This window comes from Crocodylus siamensis, chromosome 9 (assembly GCF_052110815.1).
Source record: "Crocodylus siamensis isolate JL-2025a chromosome 9, ASM5211081v1, whole genome shotgun sequence".
In the NCBI taxonomy this organism is placed as follows: domain Eukaryota; kingdom Metazoa; phylum Chordata; order Crocodylia; family Crocodylidae; genus Crocodylus; species Crocodylus siamensis.
The window spans coordinates 15,326,677-15,351,310 of NC_143403.1; the positions used below are offsets into that span (position 1 = coordinate 15,326,677).

Genomic DNA, 24,634 nt, shown 5'->3' on the forward strand with positions numbered 1-24,634 from the left:
CTACAAAATACTTAGGTTTGTTAATGTAGCTAACATTCAAAACCTTCACCTGTGCAAGAATGACATCAGGTTAACACCCAAGATAAGAATTTGCCTTATAATATTCACAAAGTTTCTACTGCCACCAAAAACTGCCTGCAGTTTTTTTCCATTTGGTTTAATGCTAGCTCTCCATCCTTTCACCCATATTAATACTTTATTAGCAAGTATTTAGGCATGTCCATGAAACAAGAAATTTTAAGAACTGAAATCCAAGCAAAATGCCCACTGCTAGCAGTTGGTTTGGCTTTCAGAGGGCTAGGCATTGACTGGGAAGGACACCTACATGGAATTGGTTCAGTAGGACCAGTGTGAGAAAGGGGTTCACAATCTAGCCCTTCATCTCAGAAGTAAGGTAGAAAATCTAACCAATTACAAAATTTTCTTGACAAAAGAAAAGTGCTACTTACCTCATCATGTTCGTGAAGGGCAGAATATAACTTTGAGAGTGAAATAAAAAGGCTTGTAGGTTAATTATTTACTTTATAATTAAAATGTACTAATCACTAACCATGCCAGAATCCCAAGAGGTTAACTAGGCATTTCATTTACAGCTCATTTTCCAAAACCTGGGTATAAAATTATTCATCCTAAAAGCTGTTAGCTTGTTGTCTATTCATGAAATTTTTAGAAAATAACATCTGTTTGTTCTTTTCTAAGCTCTCATCAATCAATGGGAGTTTTCTCATTGACTTCAGCAGGAGCAGGACTTGGCCTTAGTCATGAAAGCCAGGAAAATGGAAGCCATAGGGATCTTTATAAGTAACGATGAAATTGTATGTTTCCACCCTAAACCTTATTTTCAGGGAATGTATCCATTGCAGTCTTTGAAAAGGCATTTAATTATCCCTCCTTTTTAGTGAAGTGAGGTTGTGTTGTGCATACAATCCTGACTGATTTAGCTGTTTGTTGAGTGTACATATTTTGCTAGATGCATATCAAGCAAGAGTTGTCTCTACAGGAGACATCATTAGCTTGACTATAGCTATTAAATCCTCTAGGCAAGGGACAGACATTACACACAAACTGGTTTAAGTGATCAGAAACTGGTTCAAACCTGTAACAGAACAGATGTTCAGTGCACATAAACCAGTTTAAAAATGGCTGAAACCTGTTTGAGATAAACTGGTTTGAGATAAACCTGGTTGAATATAGCATCAGACTTCACTGATTTGAGTCAAACCAGACTCTTCCAGCATCTTGGCATACTCTCTGGGCTGGGCAGGGCTCTCTGCTCCATGGCAGGGCTGGCCCCTCCCCTCTGCTCCCTGGCTTCAGCTCTGGCAGAGACTGCAGGCTGCTTCCACCCCCCCACCCTGGTCCCCCGTCCCCCTCACCACTCCCTGCTAAGCAGGAATTCTCCCCTCCCTTTTGCCTTGCTGACAGGCATCTGTGTATTAGCTAGCAGACCACATACTGGGTCTGTGCTGTGGTAACCCGGACAAAGGCAGAATCACAAGTAGCTGGTAATGTCCCTCTGTCTTTTTCTTAATGAGGTGATAAACACTGAGTTAGGGGTGATAAACACTGTTATCAATTCCCTGCGGGGCTGATCAGAAGGTGTGGGGGGGGAACTGCTCCCTAGTCAGAGGTGGGGCTGGGGCCTGGCCATGCCCTGCTCAGCTCAGCATTGTACAAGGGAAGAGGGGGCTGCTGTAGTGCCCCCTGGCTTCTAGCCTAAGCCACTGCAGGCAGGTGCCTGCATTTCTGGGATGCCTGGATGGTTACAAACTGATTTAGCCTAGCCAGGTTCGACTAACCTGCAAAGATTGAATCAGTTCTGGCTCAGACTTTTTAAATGCCTGTCCCTAGCCATAATGTCCCACTAATTACATGTGCACTCTGTTTGAAAAAATTAAAGCTATGTTTTAACTTCTTATATAACAGAAAAAGAAAACTTTTTATTAAGTGACTGGGGAAAATGAGGCAGGGTGGAGGGGAGGGGAAGGTATGTGTGAGAAAGTCTAATCTAGGGAATTCCAAAAGCTTTATTGCCAAACTAGTGTCAAATTGTCTTTCCAGCCATCTTAACTCATTAACAGAGGACTCCCTGCTATATAAGCAAATTCTCTCATGTTATAGATGTGGCATAGTAGCGTCTATGCTGCTTCTCTCTTAGCTGCCAGTATAGTGATTGTGACAGGGTCTCCCTTTGCTTGGTGATTCCTCGTTGCTTATGCCTCCCTCAAGAATGTAGGCTGGCAGCTAGGCGAAAAGTTGAACAACCTTGAGGTGATTCTACATTGCATCAAAGCAGATGCCGGCTGTCCTGAGGCAGCCTGTGGGAAAGAAGGACCATAGGCATGGCTTCAAGTTCTCTGTGGTCCCCCCTGGTTCAGCACAAAGCTCAGTGCTGGATTGTTTTTATTCTTATCAAGCATAAGGCAGTGTGTTAACTCTCAGTAGTCAGATTATAAACTTTTTGGGATAAGGACTTGTTTTGTTCTGGGTCTAAACAGTGGCAAAAACACTGACATCCTGGTTTATGACTAGGGTTTCTAGCAATTTCAATACATAAAAAAAATGATAATAATAGTAATATCTCACATATACATGTGTATTGTTCATCTTTTATATAGATAGATAGATTCCATGTCTTTACCTAATAAAAGTGAAACCGTATTTATGTTAATAAGACTGAAAGAACTAAAACAGCCTAATCTACTTGTCACCATTTCTGCTTTGTTTTTTATCTTTGCAGTGTATAGACAATGGATGTAGATTGGGTACAGAGGTTAGCCAGAGGCTATAGATTATTGATAAGCATGAGCTAGTTTCATAGGCTCATAGTTTCCATAGTCAGTTTTTCCTTTCAGATTCTCATGGGCTAGCACAGCGCTACAATGTGAGGGTTGCAACACTGCAAGACAACATTGATTTGTGGAATAAAATGTTTTCATTGGCAACATTTATATTGCTTTTAAGTGTGCCCTGATTGGCTTTCTTCAAGCTCTCATGGGTCAAGATTCTAAGAATATTTTCCAACTGGGACTGGGTAGCCTACGTAGGCAGCCAAAGGCTTGTTGAATAGCAAAGGGGAAAAGAGCATATGCAACAATACTGCATGTCTAAAAAATTCCTACGGATAAAAAGACTGTAGGGTAAAAGGAGGGCTGTCAGATTGCATAAGCTGTTAAAAACTCTATCCTTTTCCATCAACGAATTAGCTAAAGATCCCCTATTGCTCAGCAAATGCAACAACACCCCTGACATTCAAGGAGAGAGTAATTTAATTTGCTATGCTGTCTTAATCATGAACTTAAGTGCAGCAAAATCTGACATTTTTCTCTAAACCACATTATGTAAAGCAATGATCTGGGGGACCTGGTTGATAGCTAATATTTTTCCAATAAGTCTTGTAACAGCAGAGAAGTACCACTCTAAAGTTCCCACTGCTATTTAGCCTCTGCTGTGGAAGTGACAGCGGGCGCATCTACACGAGACATTAGAAGCGCAGTAGACTAATTCTACTGCGTATTAGCGCATCAGAGCGAAAGTCTACTGTGCGTTAGTGTCCTATAACAGGCATGCACTTGGGCTACTGCACAGTAGCGCTGATTACGGTGCATTAACTTAGTACCCATTATTACAAGCAGTAAGCTTACCGTGCTGTAATTACATTAACGCACGTGTAAACTTGCCTGGTGCATAACAGTGGAGGGCAGAAGGATAAAGTAGAAGTCGCACAGTTGAGATACCTGCAGCTGAGATACCTGTAAGATTCTGCCTTTAGCACTCAACAGATATAAAAAGGGGGGCTCGTTATTTTTTGTAGCGGCTGGAACGTACACGGGTTCCTCTGACAAGGTTGTTTGGAAATTGAACATGGAGTCTGTGGGTTGGATTGGTTTTAATATTTACTGTAGGATCTCATTTGGCTACAGTGCATTTTTGTGTCTGGTTTTTTGCACCTTTGATATGCCTAAATAAAGCATGACCTGTTCTAGGGTATGTATCTTCCCTATGATTCCTCATAATATATCAAGACATGAGCTGAATGTAAATTCCATAAAAGTATTTGGGGTAAGGGAATGCTTAAAAACATGGAAACCTGAGAAGTGAGGCAGCCTTGGTGTCAGCCACATCCGAGGCTATTTACAGTTTTCTGGATAATCATCTGCTCCTTGTATTGCACCTAAAAAGTATAAGAGGCCAAGGCAGACCACAGGAATAATATACTCATTTTGGTCTGACCATCTTTATTCATGTGATCATGTGAACTACTACAGCATTACCCCATTTGGGGTCACAATGCTAAAAAGTGGGGTCGTGCACTCCCAGGGAGGGAGAGGTATGGGGGGCACATGCCCACCAGATTTGTGCATGGAGCAGGGGCAGATACGGGCTACCTGCTGTGGGCTCAGGGCTCTTAAATGGGGTCATGCTGAGGAAGAGTTTGGGAAGCTCTGCTCTGCTGGCTGAAATCTCTGAATGTTGTTTGTTAAATGCACTGCATTGCAATAGTCTAGCCTGGAGGTGGTACAGCTTAATCTGTTCTTCTGCCGTGGTGAAGTCACAATTCACTGTGGGGGGGGGCAGACTGGTGGACTGGGTGCCTATTTCCCAAATTACTATGTCCCCACCTGCATGCCAATTTGGGAGTAAATGTTGCTGTTATTTAAGAAAGAACTGGGGTTTGGGGTTTTTTTGTTTGGAGGGGTTGCTTTTTTTTTTTTAAATCTGAAATATATGTTCTTGGCCTGAATCTAACCTTGTGAAATTTTATTTGAAAATTGTAGCTTTTTGAATATATATGATTTATTCTTCTTGTTCCCACTAGCTGTGTGCTTTTGGAGCCTTCATTTTCCAAAAGCCTCTGTCCTTTGCTATCTTTTCTGAAACACCTCAGGTCTGGTTTTCTACCTTTGCACCATGTCTTCTTGGGTCTTTCCACTTCCCCCTGCCTCTCTCTCTAACTTTCTTTCCCAAATACTCTCGCAGGCCTTCTAGCTACTGGAAAATATTAGGACATGTTTGGAAGTTCCTAATTTGTTCCAGTTGCTTAATTTACATTTTGAGAAGACAAAGAAAACAAAGGGAAATTCTTAGAAACATGCCCATTTTGTCTGCTGTAATAATTCACTAAAGAGAGACAGAGGGTAAAGCATTGCTAGGCAAATTGTGGCAAAGTTATTGGGGTTCATAATTAATAGGAGCAAGATAACTGTGGACAGGGAGTTCGGTGAATTTGTTAAGTTCAACAGCTCTCCTAGAGCTGAGTTCTGGAACTTGGGATGAGTTTCCAGACTGAATAAAGATACTTCCCTTTGGATTTTAAATACTATTGCAGACTAACTTAATTCAGGGATAAAGATCAGATGCCCCTGCTTTTTTTTTTCTGTGACATCTCACTCTCTCTTATCTAGGTACATAAAATGTCATTGGCAGAAGCAATTTAATCAATTTCAAATTCTTAAAACAAGTGTTAGTTAAGAAATACTGAATTTAAAAAAATATCTTTATTAGCAAAGTATAGATACTCTGTTATTCAAAAAGCAAGTCAAATATCCCATCTATTATAACCCCTGGGAATCAGACAAAACAGTTATGGAAAAATCAAGCAGCACGCTTGCCTGTGGGTAGAAATTCAGTGGGGATTTTGTTCCAGTACATGTGATTAAGCTCTAAATTGTTCTTGAACAAAATTAAAAGTACCTTGGCCAATAAATTAAGTATAATAAAATGATTACACTACCTACCTCCAGGTAATGGTAAGCCTGCTTTGTATTAGGCTCATTCTTTTCCAGTTAGGATTAATCATTATAGCTATGTTGTACAAGTTCACTATGGGGTTGTTCTAATAACTTTGGAGAAAATATTTCGAAGTTTGTAATGTTGTGACTTCCCCAGGAATAGACACCATGCCTGTGGATAGATAAATCTAAATCTTTACTGTGAATGTTTCTTTCTTGTGCAGAGGGATCAAGAAGGAAGGGAGGGAAGAAATTACTCTCTTTGGTATTTTTTCTTATTTTAAACCATTCCATAAGGTGCTATTTTAATTATAATAAATTGAGTGAACCCTTTTGTTTTTCAAATCTGATTTATGAGTCACAAATAGAAGGCTCTATCCTTCCATTATAGAAGATACTAATAATTAGAGCTGTCCCCAACATAAAATCCAGCACTGCAGTTAGCATCTCAAAATGCAGAGATTCAGATAACGGTTGGAATTTTCAAAATTATTGTTCACAGTTAGCGGTCCAATTGTTACTGACTTTCTATAGGAGCTAGGCACCTAACTCTCATGAATATCTTTGAAACTACCCCAGAAAAATACTTCCATGTTAGATCACTAATATGAGGCTGGTAGTGGGGGAAGGAGCATCTCATTCTAGTACATTGACTCCAGAAGTATTGTCCCTAGAAAACAATGCTTATGGTGTAGTGTCATGGTGCTGGAAATAAACTGGGATTAGACCATAATAAACATATTGTTATGATTATAATAGCAACCAAGAGCTCCAGTCAAGCCCCCGGACTTATTTGTGCTAGATACTGTACAAACACATGGCAAAAATATAGTAAAATAAGAGTTTGATTTTATTGTTCATATTTTGCAAAGGTAAAGTTTTACAGAGTAGCCCAGGAACTGACCTGTGGTTTATTCTTTCGTATGACAAACTTTCACTATACGAAATTAACTATGTTTATACTGTCAAAAATAATATCTAGTAAAGTATCATCATGACTAGCTCAAATTTAAAAGTAGTCCAAAACCCTAGTCTTTTAAATTCATGGAGAGAAAGCAGTTTGATTTACAATGCAGAGTATTCATGAGCACAGCTATTGCCCGTGACCTTGAGATTTTGCAGCCGCATTCATGTTGCAGCATCAAAAGTGAAACATCATCCTAACACATTGCTCTGTGAAAAAACAAACTTTAACCAGTGAGCTTACAGCACATTTCTTATTAAAAATGGAATTCAGGACCTAGATTGAGTGAAACAGCTAGATCAGGTGTGTTTTACAGACAAGGAAGAAAAAGATACAGTCAACAGGACTTCATCCTCCACAGGTCATTCTGAAAGCATAACAGAGCAAAAACTTCACAAGCCCACACAAAAGATATCATAGTTTTGCCACTGGCTTCATTGGGAACATGCTAAGACTCATGCACATGAATAAGGACCTTGTACCATTTTTTCAGTGGTGGTGCAGCTGCAGCGGTATTAATAGTTTATGGATGCAGGGATTGTTACAGGGTCAGATGCTAGAGTGAGACATGTTTAGGGCAGGAACTGCATCCAACTGGACTTTCAGGATGCCTGGATGGGGTTCAGAGAAATGGAATAGAAGCCCCAAGCTGGACTTGGGCCAGGACATCAACGTTAAACACTTAAAAAATAAATAAAATTGCCATGGACCTTTTACTAATCACAGGTGCTCAAGGACTTGTTTATATCCAACTAAAAAGCCAATGTCTTTGGCCTGCAAGCACTATGCTGGGGCTTAAATTCACTACAGATTTAAGAGAAAAGAATGCCACCTATGGGCACACTGATTTCTTTTTCTGAAGTACCAGTTATTCCTTTGCTATCGGTGAACTACTGACCTAACTCAAGTAAGCCCAGGAGCAAGCATAAGGTGAGAATTCATCAAGGAGCAGTTTTTTTTCGTTACGCAGGAGGACAGACAACAAGCACCCACCCTATAAATAATACAGAAGTGAAAATTTGTAGGTGCAATCTTCAAGGTTTCCTTTTGATCATTTTTACCCCAGCCAGGGGATGGAACTGGTGGGAAGAGGAGGAATACAAGAGGTGAATTAGTTCAGAGTCTAGTTATACAAGCAATGCAAATGTAGGGAAAATTACAATTAAGGCAGAAACTGTGAATGCTCTTAGCCTCTAGTGAGTGACCTTCCTTGACACTCTTTTCAAACAAGTCCTTTCACCTTATCAATAGGCAATAAGGAGGAGTCAGAGAGATACATGATTATAATGAAACAAAGCTGTAGTTAGAAACAATATTATAGGCTAGCGTCATAAACAAGCCTTATGTTGCTCACGGCCAAAGCACTTCCAGACTGAGGCTTGTAAGAGAGCTGTCCAGGTGTCAAATTGATCTGCTTTTCCTGCACGAGGACAGTTTCCAACCACCAAAATTAGCCATGCAAAGTTGGTATTGCCCTCACAGAAACTACTAGCAAGCACGTTTTTTTCCTGGAAGCTACAGGTATCCTACTGTGGACTTTAAAAACAACTATGCACAAGACTTATTTATATCTGATTAAATCCCTTGGGCTGGTGGGGAGGGACTGCTTCTGTTGAAGGCCAGAGCGGTTTTGATTCAGGTCAGTGAAGGACTAGGGGCTATGTGGAAGATTAATTAACGAGCAAATCCTGCTTTCCTTATTTACATGAGTAGTCTCAGTGGACTAGGCAAGCAGGGTCAAGCTATCTGCACCAGCTGGCAGTAAGAATCTATGTTATAGTCTCTACACTTTTTTGAACACTTTTGTGCTATAAAAAAGCCAGTGTAAAAAGCACTGCTGCCTGTCCTTTTGTGCTTGCTGTGCAGGAAACAGAAAACAAAAACCCAAACCCTATTATAACAGGAAATAATACTTTATTATTATAAAATCTGCATGTAAACAAGTAACAAAGTAATTGAACAGTTAATGGAAGTGCAAATTAACTTCATAAAATGATATTTATTCTGTATTTAACTATATATATATTTTGCTTTCTCCCATTCTAATGTGGTTCTACTGTCCCCCACATTTAATTTTAAAAAGATTTATCATTGTTTATTTATACTAAAAAGAGTGTACGAGCCTGCGTACAAAAGGTTTTCAAGTTTTGCTCTGCAAAGGAGACAAGTTTATGGTGATATTTCATTTTCTATCATCATCCTTTCTAATCTTTGCATCTCTGGTATCCGTAGGACAAGACGACATAACAAATATACACAGTGAAGAGGTGGGCATAGGAAGCCACTTTTGTAAAATCAGTTCATTTACTTGCACACACGAAGCTTAAACCATTTATCACTGAAGCAAACATTGTAATGTAACTTCCAGGTCTTGCTTATGAACCTTAAGGCATTAAGGAGACTCTAAAATAGTCTTTTTGTTTTAATCACCATGTAGACTGTCCATATAGTTTTCATAACAGTCAAACGCTTGTTCACAACCCGTGAGCAGCATCTGGCCTTGCTGAAAGCTTCTAAAGGACAGATAAGTCATGGCAAGACTTTGACTTTGCTTTGAAAGCCATCTTCTTATTGTTCTTTGCCACAATTTTCCCAAGGAACCGCTTTGCCTTTTTGCCTATGCTTTCTCTTCTCTTAGTGTTGGCCATTCTCCTGGCGTTGTCCTCTTTACTGTCTTTGCGAAGTCTGATTTGTCGAACTATGCCTTCAAACAGGTCCTTCACATTATGATGAAGAGCAGCCGATGTCTCGATGAATTTGCAGTCAAATACCACAGCACAGGCCCGGCCCTCTGGAAAGACAGAAACAAGTGAGTGAATGACAGTAAAATGTACTATTGTTTCCTTCATTCACACTGGCATCAAAAACTATAGTGAAAACTTCACACATACCCCTCTTTGCCTATAAATTGATTGTGTAAGGGAAAATGGCCTTTATGCCACAAATGTTAAGATGATGAGTATTTCATAGTTCCTTTTCTTGCCTTCAGGGTTATACCACTGCCATACTTAGCTCCACTAAATGAGATGGGATATAAAGCAACTGACAGTCTCTCAGGTAGCCTGGCCCATTATTAAAAGGTTTAAATATTGTCTGCTTGTATAAAAGTGAATCCCATATAGGGTGCGGAGAAATATGTACTTCTTTCAAATTAAAGCTGTGGAGCAGCACTGCAAGGAGACAAGACATTTTGCAATACCTGAAGCTAGCAACAATTTCCTAAAATAGAGCAAATTACAGTTAGAAAAAGTCACGAGACCTGTCAGAGGTCAGAAGGCACAGGGCTATGGTTGTGATAAAAGGCTAAAAGTCACTAAATAAGTTTATAGGATTATAGGAATGTAGGGCTGGAAGGGACCTCACAAGGTCATCTAGTCCAGTCCCTTGCTCAAAGCAGGATCATCCCTAACTAAATCAGGTCAGCCAAGTGTCTGTTCCACTTGCTCTTGAAAGTTTCCATGGCTGGAGATTCTACAGCTTCTCTACATAGACTGTCCCCATGCTTGACTATCCACATTACATTCATATTTCAGACTATCTACATATAAAAAGAAAAAAATTGCCTCATGGCTGAAACATGGCTTTCCACTTTCAGTTGAGGATTAAAAAAAAATGATTGCAGAGTTGCAAGCTTTATAAATAAATAGGATCCTCATTCTGAGTCACGATTCCCTAGACACTGCCATATTCCCCACAAATAACAGCTTCATGCCATCTAGGTTGAACTCCAACCAGCCCCTCATGCAGGCATGTGTGACATTTTAGGCAGGGAATGAGGACCAGACTGAAGAGCTGGAAACTTATTATGGCACTAATGATGTCTCTCAACATTTTACCATGTAAATACAAAACTTTATTATTTTTTTTAAACAACCATTGTTTCGGTGCCACTGGCATGTATCCAACTGGTTACCAAAATTGAACTCTTAGAAAACTCACTAGTTGCAGCTTATTTGCAGAACAGGGACAGCATGGATTCAGGCCATGCAAGCCTGGCAGCTATCACACCCCAAATGCAATGGAATTATTTAGAGAAAAGAATTGTGCCATTTCTGTGACCTTGCCCTCAGCAGAGATGGCGTGCTGCGGTGATGGATTCTGATGCAGGCGTCTGTCCATCAGGAGCAGGACTGAGATTATCAAGTCATTTAATAAATACCACTGTATAGCCAAGAATTGGCTAAAATCACTATTAGCAATTAGTGACAGAGTGTGACTCTGAATACTGCATCGAGTAGCATTTTGAGGCTGCTGCACTGAGTCATTTTCATACTTACTGACACCTCAGGACGCTACTCAGTGCCTAGTCATGAAAATCAACCACCGCCACTTCGACAAACTGTTTCTTCATGTTCTGAAGTCTTGAATAGGGAGCCCTGGTTATCAGATTTCTGCACTGTATAGATTACACACACCCCAGACGTACCCTGTTCTGCACCAGAACTGGAACAGTTCCACTAGGTCAACCTCGGTTACCAAATTAGACTTTGATTTACAATTGAATAAGTGTCTCTTACCGTCTACTGAGACTTCCCTGGATCGGACCAGGTCACTTTTATTCCCCACGAGAATGATAGGAATGTCTTCTGTTTGTCTTGCTCTTCTTAGCTGAATTCTCAATTCAGAGGCCTTCTCAAAACTAACTTTGTCTGTCACAGAATACACAATAATATAGGCGTCCCCCATTTTCATACAGTGATTCTGAAGCCACTGACTGTCATCCTGAAGAAAGAAGGAAAGATAGAAAGAAACTATTTATTGCACTGAAAATGTTAAACTAAACATTCCTGGACCCAAATAATGAATTAAATTATTTTAATAGCTCTAGACCTAGTAAGCTAGCTTATTGGAGGCATTATGGGAGGATTTTAAAATATATATATTACTAAGCTGTTGGGGTGGGGGGGATCCCAATTTTGAATATAACATTATAAGCTTTGCCGCTTTTACAAGTTGTATCACAGGCAGGCATAGACCAGATTGTAAACCACTGACTTTGACAGTAGCTAGCTTGACAACAGTTACTTGGACACAGCAAGATGAGGTTTGTACCCTGGTGCTGTGCAAAGTCTAAAATAAGCTATCCAACTAGTAGAAATTGACCACAGGAGATGGAGTTTAATTACAGAACAAAGAATTACAGTATTATTATTCTCCTAGGATATTGCCAAAACTTGGTGCAATCAAGAAGCTGCAGAAAGAATCTTACTCTAAATTTGACATGGATGTGAAAAACAACCCAGAAAAAATTATTTTAATTGTAAATACCTGCTCCCAGATGTCAAACACCACGAGAGAAGCTTCTTCTCCATCGACTATAATGGATCTGTCGTATGTGTTTCCTAGAGAAAGATGTACTTGTTATTCTATTTGCTTATTATGAAAATGCTACGAGATCAGATAGCAACACAGAGAGCACTTGATGCCATCTACTAATAATAAGGGGGTGGTGACTCCCTAATCTAAAATGATACATTACTGCAGCTGCACTTTTTTGAGTTATTGCTTCCTTCATCCACTGGCAATCTCCTATTTAACTGCTGGAAGAGAGAAAACTGCTTGTGTGTAAAAGGGCCAGTTTCTCTTTCTTTGGACTCATTCAGCACCGTGTTTCTCAATGCATTTAGGTTGGAGGTGACCCTAAGCTAACAGCAGTCAGGGTCCCAGTCGCAGCGACCCTGTCTCCCTCTGCCAGGCTGTTACAGCATCTCTTTGGGACCAGACCGGCTGTATTATTACTCCTGACACAAAGCAGGCACTGCACAGGGATGAAGCGGGCACCGCACGGGGATGAAGATGGTACTGCACGGGGGTGAAGTGGGCACCGCATGGAGATGAAGTGGGCACAGCACGGGGACGAAGCAGTCACCTCAGGGGGATGAAGCGGGCGCTGCACTGGGACAAAGACAGTACCGCATGGGGACAAAGCGGGCATGGCATGGGAACGAAGCGGGTACCGCACAGGGACGAAGACAGTACTGCATGGGGACGAGGCGGCACCCCGGGGGGACGAAGACAGTACTGCACTGGGACAAAGCGGGCACGGCAGGGGACGAAGACAGTACTGCACGGGACGAGGCGGCACCCCGGGGGGACGAAGACAGTACTGCACTGGGACAAAGCGGGCACGGCAGGGGACGAAGACAGTACTGCACGGGACGAGGCGGCACCCCGGGGGGGCCAAGACAGTACTGCACTGGGACAAAGCGGGCACGGCAGGGGACGAAGACAGTACTGCACGGGACGAGGCGGCACCCCGGGGGGACGAAGACAGTACTGCACTGGGACAAAGCGGGCACGGCAGGGGACGAAGACAGTACTGCACGGGACGAGGCGGCACCCCGGGGGGGCCAAGACAGTACTGCACTGGGACAAAGCGGGCACGGCAGGGGACGAAGACAGTACTGCACGGGACGAGGCGGCACCCCGGGGGGGCCAAGACAGTACTGCACTGGGACAAAGCGGGCACGGCAGGGGACGAAGACAGTACTGCACGGGACGAGGCGGCACCCCGGGGGGGCCAAGACAGTACTGCACGGCACGGCAGGGGCTGAAGACGAGGCGGCAGCCCGGGGGGGCGAGGCGCGTGCCCCGGCCAAGCGGTGCCCGGCGGGAAGCCGGCTGGTCCGCGGGCTCCGCGGCGCTGGCACGGCGGCCGCCCCTTCCCGCAGCCGCCCGGCGGCGGGGCGGGCGCCCTCACCTGCCTCCTCGGCGTCGGGGCAGTCGTCCACGCCGCCGAAGATGCGGGCCAGGCTGGTCTTGCCCACGCCGTGCTCGCCCAGCAGCATCACCTTGTAGAGGTGGGCGTCGGAGTCGCTGCCCGAGGAGATGACGGAGTCGGAGGAGCCGGAGGCCCAGCTGTCGCGCTGCCCGGCGCCGGGGCTGTAGGACGGGCAGCGCACGAGGCCGGCGGGCGGCGGCGGCGGCAGCGCGGCGCGCAGGTCGCGCTCGTCCACGGGCATGCTGCGGCGGTGCAGGGGCGGCGGCGCCAGGGGCGTGCTGCCGCGCCGCTTGTCCAGGTAGCGCAGCTTGTCCCCGCGGTTCAGGGTCATGGCGGAGCCGGCTGCGGCGCTCGCCTCTGCGCTGCGCGGGGCTGCCGGGCTCGGCTCGGCTCGGCTCGGCTCTGCCGCCACCCCGCGCCGCCGCGCTTATATCCCCGCCGCCGCCGCCGCCGCCGCCGTGACGAAGCCCCGGCAGCCGCGTCGCCTCGTGCAGCGCCGCCCCGGGGCTCCCCGCCCGCCCCCGCCCGCCCCGCCCCGCCCCGCCCCGCGGACAGCCACGTCGTCGCTGTCCCCGGCGGGAGCGGAGCCGGTGTCTGATACTAGACCCGGAGAAGTGGGGCGGGAAGAGCTCTTCGGACGCCCCTGCTGAGGCAGCAGCGTCCCCTGCCCTGTCCCCAGCCGCATCCCCATCCCCTGCCCTGTCCCCATCCGCATCCCCTGTCCTGTCCCCATCCGCATCCGCATCCCCTGCCCTATCCGCATCCGCATCCCCTGTCTCCTGCTCTGTCCCCATCCACATCCGCATCCCCTGTCCCCTGCCCTGTCCCCATCCCCTGCCCTGTCCCCATCCGCATCCCCTGTCCTGTCCCCATCCGCATCCGCATCCCCTGTCCCCTGCCTTGTCCCCATCCCCTGCCCTGTCCCCATCCGCATCCCCTGTCCTGTCCCCATCCACATCCGCATCCCCTGCCCTGTCTCCATCCAAATATCCTACCCTTTTCCTATCCAAATATCCTATCCTGTCCCTCTCCAAACCATCCCATGCCATAAAGACCAAGCTCAAGCTGGACACAAGGCGTCACACGCTAACCTGCCATGAGGCCAGCAGGAGAACCAGGCAGCCACAGTCCTGCTTCTGTCTAAGGTTGTTCATTTGCCCTCACAAAATCCCAGGTAGATTACCTCAGGAAATCCCAGTTACAAGGCCATGACCCAGTTACAGAGGAAGGCAAAACCCCCAAACCAGTCTGAGCATGGGGGAAAATGAACCAGCCCCGCAGTTAATTTTGAAACCTGGGCTTGAAACACAAATAGTGAGACCTGCTTTTTAAAAGAAGGATGTGGTTGGAAGCATGTTTTACATGCGGGTGTGTTATATATGGTAAATCTTGACAGAATCTGAACAGTTTTTTTTAAAGCAGTGGGAGATTAACTAAGTCCTGCACATAAAGCTCCTTCAGCTTTCTGTCCCCGTACAAGTGTAATTGTTCCCTTTATTGGGATCTGTCATATTGGCAAATGTGCATTAGTATTGCACTCTCTTTCATTCACAGCCTTTTGTCATACTTGCGTGGTGCGTTGTTCTTTTGAAACACATTTATCCTGCGGTTTCTTAGATTTCACTTTACTAGGTAGGATTGAAAATATGGCTTGTGTTTTCCTATTCACTTAGGAATTTAGAACATTTTTGTTATTATTTATTGATACTGTAGTACCTAGGAGCCATAGTCACTTGGACCAGGTATGTAAACCGCTGTATAAACACTGTACAAATACAGAACAAAAAGATGCCCCCTGACCCAAAGCATATGTGCATGTACTTGCACATGTCTATAATGAGAGTGTACTAGAACTGGACCGATATACGGTAAAACATAAATGACTTAAAATTACTCTGTTTCACCTGAGCAAACCAGCATGACTGAGCCTGTCTTAACTCAAAGATGGGCAAACTGTGGCTCAGAAGCCACATGCTGCTCTCAAGTAGCTTAAATGTGGCTCTTGGAAGTCATTTAATAGCAAAGTATTATTACACTGGGGCACCATGCACAGATCATTGATGTCTTCAGAGGAGTGTTGGGCTTATCAACATATTGGTTAGCAAGCATCTAGAAGGGCTAGGGAATTTCGTCACCCATGTCCTGAATGCTGCAGTCACTATACCATAACCGGATAATAGCCACAACTACCTAGACATCTGCATTTATATGCTGAATAGCTCACCTGAGTATCACTTAAGAGTTTTTATTTACATTAGCCCTCAATGTGCCAGGTTCTTTACAGACAGAGCAAGGCTGATTTCTGTCCCTAGGAAATTGCAGCGTGATGCCATCATCCTGGAAGCTGATTAATGTGAACAACTATATTGGCTGTTATCATGAGGCACCGTGACAGTGCAAGGACTTGCTCATGCAGATCAGTTTTCAGGACTGAGGCTAGTGCAGACGATATAGAGGCAGAGAGAGGGCTGGGACAAATGAAACAAGTGATGGACAAATGAGACTGAGGAGGAAGGAAGCAATTCACAGAGGAGGCTGTGGGATGGTTTGACCAGTACAACATGCAGTTTTTCTGTTTTAATCTATTAGACAGTGGAAACCACTTACATTGCAAGACAAATAAGAATGACAATTCATTAAATGGAACAAACCTCAAGGAACTGATATTTTTCCTGTTGGGCTGAATGAATATCCTGCCACTTTGCCGAGTTAATTATAATTGCTCAAACCATATTCTTGGGATTATGTTTGGCTCAGCCTGTTGATTACAACTGAAAGTGTTAATATGGCAGCTAAAGGTCACCAAGTGCTCACAGCAAATGCTCTCAGCCTGTTTCACAAAACAGCGAGCAAGAAATGGCCTTGTCAGTTTAAATAATGGAGGCGATGGTGAAATGATTCAAATGTTTCAGTTATGTGAACTGAATTGCCAAAGTATAGTTATTATTCCACATAAGTTTACATAAACTTTGTTTCAATGGGATATTACTTAACTGGGATAAGCTGGGATCTACCAAAGTATCTTGATTAAGCTGCTTCTAGGCACAATGAAATGCATCTCACACTCAGTAAAAGCTCATCTTCAGCTAGCTGATAAGAAGTTGAATGTTCCTTCTTAACTTGATGCTACCAGAAAGTTGTCACTTAAGTGGTTTTGAGAGGGTTTATGAACCTCTTTAACCAGTGCTTTTGAGTTACTTTTTTACATTGATGGTCAAACCACAAAAGGTGGCAGGTGAGATTTGTTTTCTCCTTTTCTGACAATTTCCTGGTGGAGGAAGGCATCACCCCATGAACACAATAAACCAGTTATTCTCAACTAGGGTGCCATGGCAGGCAGCCCAGCTTTGAGATCCATTCAAGCAGTGTTATCACTGTTAGGTGTGCAAACATCATACAATATAAACTCAGAGATTTCAAACAGGAATCCATAATGTTAAAAACATTCTGACCCATTGTGGTCTCTCTGAGTTCATTGCAATACAAAAGCAATGTATTTCCTGTTATTTTTCTGCAGCCAAAAAAATGAGTGAGGTATTTTCCTGGAGCCTAATGAGGCGTGCCTTTAAGCTAAAAAGTTGAGATCCCTGCAACAAACACATACTACATGCATGCATTCAGTGAAGAACTGGGTGCTGAAGTACAGGTGATGCTGCTAATACCACATGTGACTTAGCAAGTGATTGAAAACAACATTTTAAATTAAAGAGCAACAAAAAGGAAATCAGATGTATTCTAACACTGATGAGAATCCTACATATTTTTCTGGTGTGACTACAAGGTGGAGTCATCTCTAGGAGAGACAACATGAGTAGGCTTGTCACAGCAACAGGAGATAATATAAATATATAACAAAAACATCAGAGAAACAATGCTTCAGGGAAAGCAGGAAAATAGTCAACTAAACATAAAATACAATAATATGAATGTGTGTGTGAAGTGATACACAAACCCTACAACAAAGACCCAACTTATTACTGCAATTTATGGTTTTGCAATTTATACTTTTAAAAAACCTCCAGAGAATGTAAAAATGTTATTGATGCCTGCATGAGAGAGTCAAGTCCAGGCATGCATTTTCAGTTCATGTGTTGGAAACAGTCACGTGGCTCTTTGGTAACTTTTGTGAGGGCTCTTGGAGACTTCTTTACGTGGACCCTGGAGCATAAACCAGGCATTTCAGCACTGTGGGATGTGCTAATTCTAGGCTCTGAGGTACTTGGCGCTGGGTTATGAGAGTTGCCTTTTTACAGAAAGTGAGATGGCCTTGGATTCAGTCAGTGGGAATTCACTTACCCTTAGCATGACTAAAAGTTTCACGGTGGCAAGACAACCATGCTAGTTTCTCATCTGCAACTGGATTTGTGCTTGAATCTGAAAAGGAATGATTGAGGTCATAAGGCTATTTTATCCCCTTTGATTTTTGTAGGTCCAACCGTTTAGTGAAGCTGGAAAGAATTAACTGATAAATCAGAACAATAACTGGACCATTTACAATACAATTCCTCATGTAATTTTACCATATTTATTCTTAGTTGTTATCATTATATTTATGTATGGATTACAGTAGCCTCTTTGACCTCCGTAATATCAGGGCTTATGGGTGCAGTCAAATACTAACAGTAAAATTCAATCCTTGCTCCTCAGAGATTACAAACTAGCAGATGGTGTTCCCAGAGGGTACATCTACATGTTCATTAATGCGTAGTAGTTACTGCGCATTTAGTTTAGTGCTTTCCTAATGAAGCACTAACTAAATGTGCAGTTACTACAGTTACTGCGCAGTAGCATGGTTTTTTGTGATAGTTACTGTGCAGTAGCCTTATAACACTGCACAGTAGCTTACTAGCATGGGTTTTGACTGGCATGCTGCTACACAGTGTTATTAAGCTACTGCACAGTAAGTGTCTCGTGTAGACGTGCCCAGAGAGTGGGGGAAAGGAAGTTTTCTTGTCCCAGGTCATGTGGGAAATGAAATATGAGATTAAGTAACTTGTCTGAGGGTGTGCCTGAGACAAGACTTGAATTTGGATCTGCCCAGCCCAGGGCTTTGGCAAGACTATGCTACCACAGAGCAGGGGCCACAACACTCATAGTGCCCAGAAACCCAACACTTGCTTGGATATTTTAGAAAGTGCGTCATCTCCAAACTTGCTGGTAGTGTTATTTTAATGTATGTCGTTCCCAGAAATACCAGCAGCAAAAGCACCTGTCCTCTAGGATGAGGCAATCCAGTTCTGACAGCAATTAAGTATCAAACCTTCACCCCAAACTGGAGCTGAGTCATGCTGGAGGGAGGGGAATTCTTAGATTGGCAGTAACTGAGAATAACTGGATGAAATCAAACAAAGGAAACTTCCAGTTAAGAGGTAATAAAATAGGAATACTCTGTGCTTCTATAAAGCCTTTTTAATTATCTTGAGCTGCATTCTAGTGAAGGAGTTCAGCCTCCTAACATCTGTCAGATAAAAAAAAATTATGAACCTCACCATTTTCCAGATGGAAAAACTAAGGCACAGGGAGAAACAATAACTTGACCAAAGAAATATCAATGGAAGAGATAGGATATATTTTATTAAGGTGTCATATTTAGGTACCTAATGAAAGTAATTTGGGTATGTGCAGTTCTCACCGAAGTCGGTGGAGGTTACACCTGCTCAGTACCAAGGAGAATCTGGTCCCTTCTGTTTAGGTACCGAACAGAAGACTCTGGAATATGAAAGTGTTGTCTCTTTTGGGATTCCCCTTCTCCTTCCTGGTCCCTGCCTTCACTTCACTTCCTCCGACTTTTAACAGGCATTTCAGTTGTAATTTAGCTCCAAGTACAACAATATTTGATGGCTTTGTTTACTTTTGCCCCCTACTTTCCTAGTGTCTCTGGACCAATAACTTTATTTATGTTCCATAGACTTAGTGTCTTTGATAAGCCTAACGTACAGTATTTCATACATTTAAATGATAACAAAGTTACATGATTATTGATTTTTGCATAAAGCCAGAACTTGAGGATATTAGTGTTAAAGGCAAAACTCCCTGTGGCAGATGTGTGGAATACAGGAAGTTAAGACATTCATCTGTGATTCATTTTGATCAAGAGACCATCTAGTAGAAGATCATAAGTGGTTATTTCTTGTTCTTTCACTTCTTTCACTCTCTCTCACCTGAGTTTCAATCTGAAGGCTTTTTTCATACTTTATCTTTCTACCTAGCCTGGTTTCTTTCTCCTTATTTCCTCCACTCTTGTAAAGTGCTAGTATTTAGCTCTAGTGAACTCTGTATTGGCTGAGGGCTCCACATCACACAGAAGTTGTAAAATACACAGCCTGAGTTTTCTCCCTGTAAGGCACTGCTGGGGGGCGGGGAAACCTTGTGCCTTGTGTTGCTTTGTGCTGTCTTAGGCAAAGTTTACCAATTCCTGTTCTATAAAACATCTTCAAGATGCAGTTCTACATTGGTTCAAGGCCTTTTACCTGACCCCTTTTAATTTTCAGAGGCAGGCAATAGATTTGTATTTGATTCATTGTACATCAACTGTCCTAACAGTACTGGTTCCAGGTCAGATGGCTAATAAGCTGGAGAAAAAATTAATATGTGTATATTATGCTATGCTAGTCGCATCAATTTCATATTATTATTGAAAGTGTGGTGTTTGTACCATTGTTACCTTCGTTAGTGTTGTTTTACCTGTGGTTAGATTCAATAAATGATACTGTACAAAATCAACATGGCCTTGCAGCATCTGGGTAGGTAAGAGATTAGTTGTCCTTCAGCCCAGCTCCCCATTCGGAGGCATGGAATTCCTTTCAGTCCCCTCCTTTATTACTCTTCAATTCATCTGCACTGTATCAAGCCTAATTAATCAGGCTTCCCGTCAGTGAAGTTACTTCTACTCAGACTGCAGAAATATCACCGATCCAAGATTTGAACTTGCCAAGATGTATGAAACATTGCTCCTGCTGGAGTGAGAGGCTGGCCATTTCCCAAATACCTAGACTAAAAAAAGATATAGAGCTTTTTTTTTTTAATTGCTAAACTAGCAGAGTCAGGCCAAGAAGAGAGGAGGTAAAATGCAGCAGTGGGAAATGGAGCATTTTTGTTACGTGAGCAAAGACATATATTGCATTATCTCACAAATGACAGGGAGATAGATGTATAGTTAGATCGTATGCATCAAGACACAGAGTCAAGGCAGGGCTTTCAACCTTCGCTCTGCATTTCCTTTGTTCTGAGTGGTTGATTTATCAGCATTAATTTTGCATCTATTTTAAATTTGTCCATGGAATATTACTAATGGAGGGCACTGCATTGCTTTGGCAGAGCAGCTAACTGGATGAACTCTGAATCCATATCTACTGATGAATTTAGTCACAGTCAGTCATCTTGGATTGAAGAGTTATGCCTGTGAATTGAGACCTAAAGGATGAGGTATGGGGACTATAAACTATGAAGGAAAGAGGAAACCTGTGAGAATTCATATATCATGCCAGAGAGAAAAACGTTTATAGTGACTTCATCCAAGGCAGTGCCTCCATCTATGCAATTCAGGGTTAAAAGAACAAAAGCTGTGCTGTATTTTACACCCAACCTAGAAACTCAGATGTTTCAGTTCTGAAACACCTTCAAGAAATCTGGTTCTTTTCAGATTTTCAGAGCAGTTTTTGAATATCCTCAGCTGTACTTCCCTGTGTCCTGCCCCACTGATTGCCCCATAAAACACAGTCTCATCACAGCCTTTCTGAAATTCCTGCAAAAGGTTTCAGAAATAGCTTTGGGTAAGGATTACTCTAAATGGTGCCAATCTTTCAGTAGTCCTTTGCTTCCTATGGCTTTGAGTCATGTCTATAGAGTCCATCATTGGACTAACCCCATTACCCATTGCACTGAGTCACTGCTCTGAGAAAAGACAGCGTGCCCAAATGGTATATCTAGTTTCACTGCTGCCGACAGTTTTCCAGGATTCTTTTTGTATAATATTTGAGATACAGTTGGGGCAGCAGACATGCAGGGTAAGCTGGACCTCTAAGTCGGAAGAAGTGTTATGTTGCAGTCTATTTCCATCCTTATATTATTTTGAGCATTTTGTCTTCAGTTCTATTTTGTACTAGTATGATGACTTCTCATCATGTGCCCTGACGTGGTGCAAGAGTCACAATTTGGGCATCCCCATAGCTCCTTGGGTCACTCTTCAGTTGAATCATAACATGGCATGCACTGTATCAGATTATCTCTTTGCTACTATTGCATTACAGGTTGGAATCAAAGGATGACCTAAGCTTTTTCCTTAGTTACTTTCTCAAACAAGCTTTTAGTGTGAGAGTTTTTCAAAGCAAATGCATGCAATATACATCATTTATAGTTTGATTTAGCCTGGATTGATAAATAACTTGCTAGAATTAGTTAGAACAATATGTTTTTATATGCTATACGAGTGTTTAGTAAAAAATTACAGGCTTGACCAAGAGCCCCCTTGCAAGAAATATATATTAGTCTGCTGTCTTAAAAAGTTTCATCACTTCACTGGGGAAATACACAACATTTTTCTTCTGTGCAACAAATAAATAAGGATCTATGAAAATCTCATGTAAACACACTTCTTCCATATACTGCAGAAAATGCAGAAGCTAATACAAAAGTGGAAACATAAAGCATGTGAAGAGTGCTCTGTGCAACAGTAATCTGTAGGAAGAGTTTATGGGACACAGCTTACACCAGGAACATCTGCTAGTCATGTCTCAACTCACTGCAAGAGATGACAAAGAAAAGAAGCCTGAGGAATATGGCTGCCAGTCTTGGTGGTATTTTTAAATAAGTATCAGATAAGATCAGCATATAATGGATGCTTGTCTGATTATGATAGCAGGATAAAAATATAGTCCTGGACAGCAAGGTGGTTCTAGTTTTATTCCAGACCTATACTATGAAACTTTCTGCAGGTGTAAAAGTGGTGGTGGTCTCACCCAAGGTCAAATACACAGCAGCTTTCAGACTGCTGTGCTGTTTTATTGATATGTTGTGCTTTTCTTGACAGTCACACTCTTCACGTTAGCTGTTTTTTGTGGTAAATAGGGATGTTGTCTTGATTTTATGGCAGGCTACCATACAACTTGCTATGACTGCATCTCAATTTTCACTGTGATCCAACATTTGACACACTTTTTCCTCAAAGATGAACATAATGGGAGCACATAGCAACATTTTTTTTATTTCCACATATTTTTGTTTCTAAATGATAAACTTCCTAATGAGTAACAATTATTTAAAAGTTTTACCTTCCCATGGAGAAAGTACATATATTTTAATAAAAGCTGCCATCTTACTTTTGAAAATAATTTCAGTCTAAAACTGAAGTATGACTCACTTGCATTTAGGTTCTGATCAAGAAAAACCATGTGACCCTGTGCTTAACTTCCAGCACTATTAATTTTATTGATTCAGAGGCCTGGGTGCTTAGACCTAAGCACGCTTACATTTTTCTAGATCAGAGCCTTGATAAGAGAAATTACTTCCTAACCAAGAAATACAGTATGTTATTTCACATGCTGTCATGCAATGAGTTGATTTTACTCAGTTCCACTGGATAACATATTAGAAATCATATACTGGATGGAAAGGATGCTTTTGGAAAATCTCCTTGCAGTGAAAAATCAACAAATAATGTATTGGACAGAATCCAAGTGGGAGTCCTGGAGCAAGTGTTGGAGAAGGTATGGGAGTATGTATAGCATGATTCCTTCTCAGAGGAGATAGAAGGAAAATACAGTTTAAAATGGAAACATCTATGTAAGGTGAAATGTGAACTGTACTGCCCTCTTTTGCGTGCTCAGTAAGATCAAGGGCAGGAAATATTTGCTCCTCCATCCCTCATGTCAGCAAGCTTAAGTCTTTCCTTCCAAATTTACATTTCTTGGTTAACAGGCTATAATGAAATGCACCTACTGTATGGCTTCTTGGCATTCTTTGCTGTAGATCTCTGGCTGATCACTGTAGAGAAATAATGGGCCTCTTACGTCACATGAAAAAAATATGGCACTTTTCCTTTTAAAAAAGCTCCAATTTCCTTTAATTTCAAGAAGGCCTAGAGCCAGTGTGAGTAATCCCTCCCAGTCACAGATATCACCTCTTTAAGACCAACTGGAAAGACCTTTCACTTGTTTCAAGCTAAGCTTTGGATGATGTTTTTCCCTTGCTAGTGATGCTATCAGGCCTTTCATGTATAACTGTATAGGCATTTGGTTGTTTGTGATATTATCATCTTGTGTGGGAAAAGCATAGCATTTGCTCAGAGTATCTTTGCTGACTAGATTAAATTCCACATCTATATAACAAGAGAGCAGTGATCAGGGGTTGGACTGCATGACCCTTGAAAATCCCTCCAATCCTTTAATTCTATGATGAGCAGTTAAATATATATATATATATAATTTCTTGTTTATTCCCTACTACCATGGGGACAGTATTATGGGAAATATCTATAGGCTTCTGATTATATATTTAAGATCTTGTGCACAATGTATTTTCAACTGTCTATAATTTTGCCTTGTGTTTAGTTTTCCTCCACAGTTTCCAACACATAATGAAACTGTGATTCACTTAAAAAGGATCTGGAAAAAACAACCGGACTTTTCTATACTGGCAATAAATTTCAATAATCAAGGTCCAAATGTGGGGTAAAAAGCACAAAGGAGACCGAAACTATTAGAATGGTTTCAAATATGCATCAGACTTTGTGACGCATAGAGGATCATGTAATAATCAATTAAGATAATGCACATATATTTTAAGACATGGGAAATCTCCTCCATAAAATATTTATAAATGGTCTTGGAGCCAAATTTCATGGCCAGCAATTCTTACTAGAATGAGCTGAACTGCAACCTCAGCTCTGAACTCCCCTCAGCTTTTGTGGATCAAATTCTGTAACTTTGGCACAAGTCAAGAAATAAGCCACTTCTAAGCTAGTTATGAAGCAGTTCTATTTTTAACCTTACTAGCTCCAGGAGCAGGCATCAGTTTCCAAGCCCAAAGAACGGCAATGCAGTGGAATCCTTTCAATGACATTTTAGTACTCATGGTCATAATGGTATTTCAGAAACCTGTTGCTCACACATGTGTATAGGGGGATTTCTCTATTAGAAATCCCTTTGAAATGCACACCACAGTTTTGAATCCTAGATGTAACTTTTAGAACTGTTTTACTTAATTTAGCTAATTATCAAA

At 42.2% G+C, this 24,634-nt stretch overlaps 3 protein-coding genes across 3 annotated transcripts in view; all 3 read right to left on the reverse strand.

The window, feature by feature from the left end:
- CDH16 (cadherin 16) overlaps nucleotides 1–474 on the reverse strand; it is a 76,822-nt gene extending 76,348 nt beyond the window's left edge. Inside the window, exon 1 of the mRNA XM_090063000.1 lies at nucleotides 450–474. Within this exon, the coding sequence (XP_089919126.1) occupies nucleotides 450–457 (8 nt within the window). The 5' untranslated portion in view covers nucleotides 458–474. The remainder of the gene's footprint in view (nucleotides 1–449) is intronic.
- Nucleotides 475–6,569: 6,095 nt separating this feature from the next.
- On the reverse strand, nucleotides 6,570–13,876 carry RRAD (RRAD, Ras related glycolysis inhibitor and calcium channel regulator). The gene is made up of 4 exons (XM_090063386.1): nucleotides 13,397–13,876; nucleotides 11,965–12,038; nucleotides 11,214–11,418; nucleotides 6,570–9,487 (listed from the first exon to the last, which is right to left on the reverse strand). Exons 1-4 carry the CDS (start codon nucleotides 13,746–13,748, stop codon nucleotides 9,210–9,212), a joined length of 909 nt encoding a protein of 302 aa, XP_089919512.1. The 5' UTR covers nucleotides 13,749–13,876; the 3' UTR covers nucleotides 6,570–9,209.
- A 2,122-nt stretch (nucleotides 13,877–15,998) lies between these two features.
- CIAO2B (cytosolic iron-sulfur assembly component 2B) overlaps nucleotides 15,999–24,634 on the reverse strand; it is a 28,081-nt gene continuing 19,445 nt past the window's right edge. The window contains exon 6 of the transcript XR_016444195.1: nucleotides 15,999–17,791. The gene's annotated coding sequence lies outside the window, so the exon portion shown is untranslated. The remainder of the gene's footprint in view (nucleotides 17,792–24,634) is intronic.

What these genes read in the sequence shown, in the direction of transcription:
- RRAD (XM_090063386.1), bottom strand. Translation starts at nt 13,748, where the DNA reads ATGACCCTGAACCGCGGGGACAAGCTGCGCTACCTGGACAAGCGGCGC. An exon ending in CCCCGACGCCGAGGAGGCAG is followed by an intron (nt 12,039 to 13,396) that starts GTGAGGGCGCCC and finishes ATCTTTCTCTAG; the next exon opens with GAAACACATACGACAGATCC. An exon ending in CAGGGAAGTCTCAGTAGACG is followed by an intron (nt 9,488 to 11,213) that starts GTAAGAGACACT and finishes CTGTCTTTCCAG; the next exon opens with AGGGCCGGGCCTGTGCTGTG.